We start from the raw sequence: 9,727 nt of genomic DNA, 5'->3' as shown, positions 1-9,727 counted from the left end.
AGAAGCCTAAAGAACAAGTGTAATTATCATTATTACTGATATTATTATCAGACAGGTAAAGACAATCAAACAAATGGTTATTTTAAGTTCAGTATCAATTATGTAGATATACAGGCCATCTCGACATCTTGGGTTAGCTGTCTACCCCTGATGCCAACAGCTTCTCATGCTTGAAGAGTCTTTGATATCCGCTGATAGGTCCCTTCTGACAAGGTTGGAGTCTTTAATTGATGTCTTGTCCAATGGACAAGATTTCCTGGTTGTGAGTCATGCATGGTCTTTGAAGCGTTAGTCTCCCAGGAGCACACTGAAGTGAATCAGCTACTAATTTATTAATTTCTTTAAGATAAGATTAAGTCCTTGATAATAGTGTAGAATAGCTCCTTCTAGTAAGGTTGGTTCATATGTCCCTTCACATAATGAGAACAATGACCCATGAGGCGAAAAGCTGTGTTTACCAAAAGGAACACCGCAGATTGAGAAGCACGATAAGGAGAGCTTTTGGCCAAGGGAAAATAAAAGCTTCTGAAAACTTACCTAGTAGAGTTTTAATTTACCATTTTTACACTCTACCAATCCAGAGGACTGTGGTGATAAGCACAATGAAAATGCTGTAAAATAAGCCAAATATTACAAACAGTCTATATCATTGGCTCAGTGAAATGAGTCCCTCAGTTACTACGTAGAACATCTGCTATACACTTCATGTGCTACAGTAGGAGGTTTCCAATAATATTCTTTACTCCATGAAACCATCTTTCCAAGACCCCAATACATTAGCGTATGTACATGCTAAGCTATATCTGTTTGGGTTGAAGTTCCCGCTTTTGTTGCCATATTTTCTTTCCTTCTGCAGCTGCCCATTGGAACTGTAAATGTCCTTTATTGATTTAATAGGGAGAAGAAACATTCTGAAATCTGGATAATTTGGCTGTTTATTGCTACTGGTCTAACTGCAGTATCAGCTAAATTATTTTATTTTCCTTCTATGATGGCAGCCTTAGAATGTCCTGGAATTTTGATAATTGCCAATTGTTTTGCTTGCTGTATGATATCTAACTTAAATTCTGTAACCTGTTTTCCATTCTTATGGGCTGCCCTAAGGAAGTTAAGCCTCACTGCTTCTACAAGTTGTGAGCTACACCAAAACTATAGCAACTATCAGTGTAAATGTTACATAACTATTTTATCTTTGGCTCATTTACAAGCTCCTGTAGATCAATTAATTCAGCTTGTTGGGCAGATCTTATTCTCAGGTAAATAAGAAACTTATATTTATGTTTACCATGAAAGTTACTGCATATAGCATGAGAATAAATCACCCACATATTGGAGGAGAGTAGAATTTCTAGAAAATTCAACATCATTCAAATCACCTTTTAGTACCTGAGAGAAATAGATGGGATTCTCTGTATACCTCTGGGGCATTACTGTCCAGGTAAACTCTGATCTTCCCAGGTGGAAAAACAAAGAGGTATTTCTTGTCTTTTATTTTACAGGAATGCTGAAAAAGGCACTACATAAATCTATCACTGAAAAATATTGGCAATACACACAGGAATAGCTGACAATAGGGTATGTGGATTTGGAAGCACAGGATACCAATTTATGGCTCTGAAATCTCCAACCTTTCCCATTGGGTTTCTTTACTGGAAGGACAGAATTACAGGTGCTCATACATGGAATTATAAGCCCCCCTTTTAAAGGTAATCTTGTACAATTAGTTAATTCCAGCTGGTGTAACAGTGGGCTATAACCATTCCAATACCCATTAGGCTAAGTTTCCTTACACTGGCATATACTCTGACACCGAGGAGGGCATGTGAACTCCAGCAGTTCTAAAATACAGAAGTTTACATAACTAATAACAAAATTTAGCTCTTAGATTTAGTTCTCTTGAGTAACTAAAGACCTAACTAAGACAATATAAAACAGAAAAATATTTTGATGACACATAATTTTTGCTTTTCAGGCAGAAAACTTTTTCATAATATCAGTAGCAGACCAACAGTCTTGTAACAAACTTTGTCTTACTTAGCAGAGAGAGAAACCTTAATTTTGCACCAGCTTACTTTTGATATATAAATTTACTTAATTAATCGCGTTTAATTTAACCATACATAAAATTCTTCCAGGATTTTCCTTTACAATCCATCTATAACTTTCCCAACTCCCCTTAGTTTTTGTCTCTTTTAAAATGATTATTTTCTGGGGTGGCCGGATGGCTCAGTTGGTTAGAGCACGAGCTCTGAACAACACGGTTGCCAGTTCGATTCCCACATGGGCCAGGGGGCTGCGCCCTCCACAACTAGATTGAAGACAATGAGCTGCCACTGAAATTTCGGAGGGGTGGCCTGTTAGCTCAGTTGGTTAGAGCGTGAGCTCTCAGCAACAAGGTTGCCAGTTCCTGCATGGGATGGTGGGCTGCGCCCCCTGCAACTAAAGATTGAAAACGACTGGACTTGGAGCTGAGCTGCGCCCCCCACAACTAGATTGAAGGACAATGACTTGGAGCTGACGGGCCCTGGAGAAACACACTGTTCTCCAATATTCCCCAATAAAATTTATTTTTAAAAAATGAAATAAAATCATTATTTTCCCAATCTGATTAATTTAGTTCTAAATACATTTCACCCTTCTGGGAGGATATGTGAGCATCATTGGTTAGAAAGTCTCACACGATCAGGTGAATTGGGGCAGATTTGAGTAGCAAAAATAGATTTTGCCCTTTAACATTTCCTGGCTGGAGAGGAATAGGTTCTGATTTAAATGGACATTGTTTGATTACATGTCCTTACTATTTATACAGAAGCTTTACAAGGTAGAGAGAGCAACTTAGCCAGGTGGTGTTAACAGATAAAGTAGCCCCAGTGTTAGTAAGAAGGGGAAATGCCCTCATAGTCCTTGGAGCAGCCCTATGCTTGCTTCTATTTCCTTTGTTTTTCTAACTCCTGTTTTAGTTTTCTACAAGGTGACTTGTCTTTTTACAATGACAGCAGATTCCTCTACAGGAGTTTCCCTAGCAAACCTTTAATAATTCTGTTGCTTTGCTTTCAGAAACCAGTAGATGCATTAATTGGAATAAATCAGAAAAGTCAGGATTATAGTTCTAACAGTTAATTCAAATTCCTTTGCAAACTAGTCAGGGTCCTACAGAGGGTTGGGGGAATCTTTAGTAGATTCCTTATTTCTGCCTGTGTACAACCGCGGATTACCCTCCGCCCAAGACCAGTTCGTCTCCAAGGGGATCTGCGACAGGGATACAGGAGAGAGGAATAGGAAAAGGAGAGTGTGGGGACAGAGCCCCAGAGAGCAGTTTCCAGGCTCTCGGCCTCACGTGGAAAGGTGCTGGCTCAGGTAGTAGATGGCCGTCAGCTGTTACCATTGAGCTGTTGGCCACTAGTATAACTGCCTCGGCTGCGCTGGGGAGTTGGGTCGAGGGGAGTCTAGGGGAGTCGAGGAGAGTCCGTCGGTTGGCAGAAAAGCGGACAGCAGGTCGCACGTGGTGTGAATCCAGCCTCCAGTGAGACTATAGTGGTATGACTCCCCTACCTATGGCTCCGTGGGTGTTCCTTTTTGGCCTAGCCACATCCTGCGTTCTTATGTGAGGAGCGGGAGCAGAGACCCCACAGGCCGCCCCGCATGACAGAGAGCAAGTCTGGACAAAGTAAAGCGCACAGTGAGACAGCCGAAGAGGCAAAAGTGGGGTGTTGACATTGAGCAGTTTCAGAAACATTCTTTAGTTCAGAGACAGTCTCTAAAATGTTCTCACTAACTTCCTGGAGAGAAGGACGTTTCTCTGCGCCATTTCAGAGGCTTCTATTTGTCAATTGAGGTAAGTGTTCCATTTAGCTTGATTTTTAAGCTGGCTTTTTCTAATTGTGCACACAAAATATTAATTTATATGTCAAAAGAGCTCCATTTTGGCCATCTGTGGGGACAGAGCCAGGAGTGCAGTTTCCAGGCTCTGGCCCTCACTTGGAAAGGTGCTCACTCAGGTAATAAATGGTCATTAACTGTGATTGGATGGCCATCAGCTGTGATTAGTTGGCCTTTAGCCACTGGCCACTAATGTAACTGCTGTGGCTATGCTAGCAGCAAATGGGGGCTAGCAAGATGGTGGCTGAGCTAGCAAGAGCGGATTGCAGCTAGCAAGTGAGGTTGGTTGGCAGAGAGAAGTAGACGGCAGGTTGCAGATAGTGTGCCTCCTGCTTCCTGTGTCTCCAGCTCAGCCACCAGTGAGAATATAGTGATATGACTCCCCTATCTATGGCTCCATGGGTGTTCTTTTTGGCCTCACCATATCCTCCGTGTGTGGGGAGCAGGAGCTGAGACCCTGCATGACACCCTGCATGACACCACCTTAAGTTGATATCACTTCTACATAAATCTTGCCATATCTGTAAGTACTTGCAAGACTCCTAGGAACTGTACATCTGCAGGAGAATTAATGGGCTGGAGCCTGGGAGCTTGTAGGACTTTGAGGCACAACTTCCCATGTTAACTTTTAGTTTCCTTTTGAGATCTGCAGAGTCTGAACAAATTTCTAGTAATATTATGTAGTGAGTTGAAGTCTGATGGGTTCAGCTCCAAGGGGCTGTCATCTCCCGAATCACTTCAACCCTCTTACGCACCTCAGTTTCTCTCACCAGCTGTCTAGTACAACCGTGAGGACTCGGAGCGCTAGGTAACCAGCCTTTATGTGCACGTCCCTGGATAAGTCAAATATTTAAGTACAGTTGTGTTGGAATTCCCTATGGGGCAACGGCACGTTTTGAGGAGTACCCGCAAACACCTCCACGTAGATTCTTAGTCACCTAAGGATACCCAAAATTCTTGCGGGAGTGAGTAAATACCCCTTATCTTTGGAGCTGAACAAGTTCAAGCTCTCATTTATCCAGCAAAAGGCTTTGTTCAGACTTGCAGTAAACAATTCCAATTGAAAAGCCAAAATTAAAAACCAGTCACCCATTTTTTTCTCCTGTCCCTGAGTCATCTTAACTCTTGTCCTTAACCTGGGTTATCTCAACCCTTAACCTTTAAGGCCACCTCAAGGATTTAAAAACAAACAAACAAACAGCTCAAATAAAGTCAGGGCCTCCTACCTTAAAACAGGGAGGTCTGGAATTCCAAGAAAAACTCACCCAAGTTCACCCAATGGGAAGCAGGGAGCTGGTGGGGCACAATGGGCTCCTGCTGGTACCTAGCACTGAATCCAGGTCTGCAGGGTGTCCCTGGGTGGGTTTCTTTGGAATCCTGCAGACTACAGCCTAGTAATGTCAATGAAAAACATCCAGCCTAAGAGAAAGCTCATACGAGTTTATTTGAGCCAAACTGACAATTGCCGGGGAGCAAAATCTCAATGGATTGAGAAAAAGATCTGTGAAATAGAGGTTTGCAGCTTATTTTATACATAGAATCAAAGGAGGAGGGGTACATGAAGTACATTTGTGGTAGATTAAGGGGGTGAGAGAAAGTAAAGCGGGGATGTCTCTGGGCTTGGATAAAAGTAAATTGGAGAGACAGGTACTTCTTTCACATAGGTGGGTACAGGTCAGTTAATAGTTCTCATAGAGATGTTAATCAAGGGACAAGAATAATAATGAGGGATTCTGTACTTTTCTGCTCTGGTCTGGAAAAAGGGATTACTGACATTCCAAGGATGTCATCTTAGGTGCAAAAAGCCAATAGACAAACCCACTTAAAGGCACAGAGTAACTTTATGAAGGAAGCTAAAGATGTGACTTCCCGCCATGGCCCATTTTGTTATGAAATTTTTTATGCTTACGCCATCTTATGTGGTTATTTTCAGTCTCCTGAGCTTGTCAGGTTTAATATGTGGCCCCTTTTCCAACCACACACAGGCCTAAAACTACAAAGGACTGTGGGAGAGCCACAGTTACAGAAAGGGCTGGGTATGGGACTACAGCAGGCCCTGAAGTGTCCAGAAAGGACCAAAAACCTGGAAAGAGGCTGAAAGCCAGTGAACAGACAGACGGGTGATCAGTATGGGATGCATACAAGTGGGGTAGTAGAGTGAGCACTTGTTCTGGAGTAGGCAGACCAGACGTGTGGATCGTTTTCCAAAAAAAGGCTGCAACCATATATTTATCCCATCCCAAGTGTTCTTATAATGTGACTGATGCTTAGCCCATCAAGTGGTGGCTCTGTGTTTCCTCCCCCTGAATCTGGACCCAGCCTTTTGACTGCCCAGACCAATGGGATATGATAGAAGTGATGCTATGTGACTTCCAAGGCTGTCAGGAAAAAGATATAGCTTCAACCTAGCTGGCTCTCCTCTCATCTCTCTCAGAACACTAGCCTTTGGAACCCAGTCACCATGTCATGCAGAATCCCAGGCCACACTGAAGGCCAACACAGGGGCCCCAGCTGACAGCCAATACCCACCTTCCAACCCTTCAGATGACTCCAGGCCCCAGCCTTAAAGTTTCCAGATGTCTCCCCATTGTCCCTGGAGTTCCTGACCCACAGAAAATGTGACAGGTGATCATTGTTTAAGCCACTGTTTGGGGTAACAGACGATGTAGCAATAGATATCAATACTTACACAGCATGGGTGCTAGCTCCGCTTCTTATTAGCTGTGTGACCCTGGACAGGAGCCTCCCTCTCCCTGAGCCAGTCTCCTGCCGGTAACAGATATGAACACACGACAGCTTCCCTACAAGGCTATCCTGAGCAGCAGAGCTAATGACCACCACTCCTGGATGGTCTCTCAAGCTATCTTGTTTGTCTGTTTCATCTGCTTACTTACTTATTTCATCTTCCCACTTGGAAAATGCACACTTCATGAACACCCATCTTGCTCACTGCTCTACCCCCAGTGCTTAGAAGACAGCCTGTCTCAGCAATTTTCCCAATCAAAACCTGTTGATTAAAAAGAAAACATAACAGCAGCAAACTGCTCACAAGTTGCTGTTAGTAAGTGACCGGGGCAGGGAGGCAAGAGGTTGTTGGGGTACAGCAGGGCCAAGGCTGGAAGGCAGGGTAGTCCGGGATGCTGCAAAGTCAGAATGAGATCTGAAGCCAGCAGGGGAATCACATCCTGACAGAGGCAGGGCTGGAGAAGCCAAGGGAGTGACACTCCAGAACTGCCAAGTGATGGTCTCACCAGCTGGCAACACACCCCCCTTCCATCAGGAGCCCCTGCCAACCTTATCATTTGGCTTGGTTCCTGCACTCCTGCCAGCAAAGGTGTCTGCCTCACCCTTAGCCATAGCAGGACTTCTGATCCTTTGTAATTTACACCACACTTAAGTGCAAAGAAAGTTTGAGGTGCTAATTGTGGTCTTTTGCGATCCTATCTAGGGCTGGTATATAACCCCTGCTGCTGCTGCTGAAGCCAACTGCTCCTTTTCCACACTGCAGGCTTATCTACACCACAGTCTTCTCCCCCTTTCCTTACGAGTGTTCCACTGTGTGAAGAGGGGAAGCTCAACTGAAATCCAAATGGTTCCAGGCAGATCATCACAGCCGAATGGTTTGCAAGCTCTGGTGTGAGACTTAACCCACCCATGCTTTCATGAAACTTCGTAAGTTGGCTCTGAAACAGGATAAGGAAATGACAGGGCCCATCCAAACCTTGCAGCTTTTTGCAAAAATCACTTAAAACATCAGTGTCAAAGGCAAAGAGAAAAGTTGAACTTCAAAAGAGCACTTCTTCAAAAAAAAACACTAAGGATTATAAAAGTCCCAGCCAAGTTTGTTTATTTTTTCCCCATACTTTCTTTCATTAGGATACCATGTTTCCCCGAAAATAAGACCTAGCCGGACAATCAGCTCTAATGCATCTTTTGAAGCAAAAATTAATATAAGACCTGCTATTATATATTATATTATATTATATTATATTATATTATATTATATTATACCCAGTCTTATATAAGACCCAGTATATATTACATTATATTATATTATATTATATTATATTATATTATATTATACCCAGTCTTAATAGTAAAATAAGACCGGGTCTTATATTAATTTTTGCTCCAAAAGACGCATTAGAGCTGATTGTCTGGCTAGGTCTTATTTTCAGGGAAACAGGGTAGCAAATCCTTCCAAGAGGCCCAGAATTCTGAGACAAAGACTAAGGTTGGAAGCACTAGGGGCCATCGCACCCACTATCTCCTAGCAGTCATCACTTTTTGTTGTTGTTCCTGGTTTCCAGGAAGGACAGTCCTCACATCTGTTCAGCCACATGCTCCAGACTCCCAATATGTGTCTGTCACTGTCCGAGAACTCATTAAACAGTAGTGACAGTGGCTAGCACAGACCCAACACGTTCCACGGCCAAGGACCATCCTAAGCACTAGTCCTTGCACCACCCTATGGAGTAATGCATGATGATGATGATGGTGGTGCCGATGACAGATGGTGATTACTATTATCTTCACAAATCAGGACATGGAGAATCGAGATTAAGGAACTTGTCTGCATGTGGTGGAATCTGACACTCTGGTAGTCTGACTCCACACTTTTAACCTAATGTCACCACTCTAACTAACCTCAGACCTAATCCTGTCCTGCTATGCTCTGCTAATCCCTCAAAGAATTAATAAAATACCTCTTTCCCCCATTCCTTTTTAATGCCTTTTCATGGAGCCCACCAAGTCTCCCTCCTTGGACTAAGGCCCACACTTTGTGCACAGTAAGGGACAAGGTGCTGATTCACACTGTTCACTGGTTTATTGAGATTCAGGGAGTCCTTCCCCAAAAGACATCACAGTGTGAAAGGGACACCACCTCCCACCGCACAGGTCCCTCTCTCCATCTCACCAGTCAGGGGTATCTTCCTTTGGTCAGGATTCTCACCCACTATCCACTGGAAGCAGTGCTCAAACCTGCCCCCATTTACTCTCTGATAATTGCCCCATAAAAACACAAAACCAAAGGGAGCAATCTTGGGAGGTAGTGTAGAGAAGGAAGGTGTATGTAGTGAGGCTGCTGAGGAGTCAGTGAGTGAGAAGCTTCGAGCGAGGTACCAACTAAATTATTAAGTAGTGACATAAAACTGCATGAACGAATAAGAGAGAAAAGAGTCTGGTTCCCAGAGTACTAGAGACCCAGGTGACCCCAGGACTCACAAAGGAGCATGTATTTACAAGAAATGGGATGGGAGAGCATGTTCTTCCCATCTGGGCGTAGGGATCCCCTGCTTCCTCCCAACCCACCCCCCTTCCTCTTCTCCCTTTCCCTCCCCCTACTGGCCTGTCCCCCCTCACACACCCCTCACTTGTAAAGCAAATGGACTCGACTCCCATCACAGCTAAGCCGGTCAGGGGGCTCCGGGGGCCCCCTGGGTAGGCCCCCAGAGGGGTCTGGGGGTGTTGGAGGGTGGCGCCGCGAGCGGAGCTGCTGCCGAGACTGCAGCTGATGGCGTAATTCAGAGACACGCTCTTCTTTCTAGAGGAAGAAAAACAATTAGGAGAGTGGGAGAAGGGGAAGTCATGAAGGGGTATGGAGGAGGGAAGGGAAGGAACAGCAGAGAAAAATGGGGAGGGGGATATAGGGGTAGATGGACAAAAGAAATTTAAATGGGGAATCAGGAAAAGAATAAGAAAAGCCAAAAAAGAATAATGGGGGCACCAGTTGAAGAAAAAGATCAGGGAAATAAAGGAGGGAGAGAAAATGGGGAAGCGGGGAAAGGTCAGTGCACACAGCTTCCAGTAACTCACACAAAGATTCGTGTCAACCCAGTTTGCATAT

The 9,727-nt window shown here is 44.0% G+C and overlaps 1 protein-coding gene across 3 annotated transcripts in view; it reads right to left on the bottom strand.

The window, feature by feature from the left end:
• Window positions 1-8,685: 8,685 nt before the first annotated feature.
• Window positions 8,686-9,727, bottom strand: part of GABBR1 (gamma-aminobutyric acid type B receptor subunit 1) — a 28,210-nt gene continuing 27,168 nt past the window's right edge. For all 3 annotated transcript variants that reach the window (XM_019719444.3, XM_074332591.2, XM_019719445.3), the window contains exon 23: window positions 8,686-9,424. In XM_019719444.3, coding sequence (XP_019575003.3) covers window positions 9,251-9,424 — 174 coding nt within the window. In that variant the 3' untranslated portion in view covers window positions 8,686-9,250. The remainder of the gene's footprint in view (window positions 9,425-9,727) is intronic.

The sequence above is a fragment of the Rhinolophus sinicus genome, chromosome 2 (assembly GCF_057876585.1).
Source record: "Rhinolophus sinicus isolate RSI-liver-muscle chromosome 2, RSI-T2T, whole genome shotgun sequence".
In the NCBI taxonomy this organism is placed as follows: domain Eukaryota; kingdom Metazoa; phylum Chordata; class Mammalia; order Chiroptera; family Rhinolophidae; genus Rhinolophus; species Rhinolophus sinicus.
The sequence above is the reverse complement of the archived record's forward strand: the minus strand, read 5'-3'. Positions and strand labels throughout refer to the sequence as shown.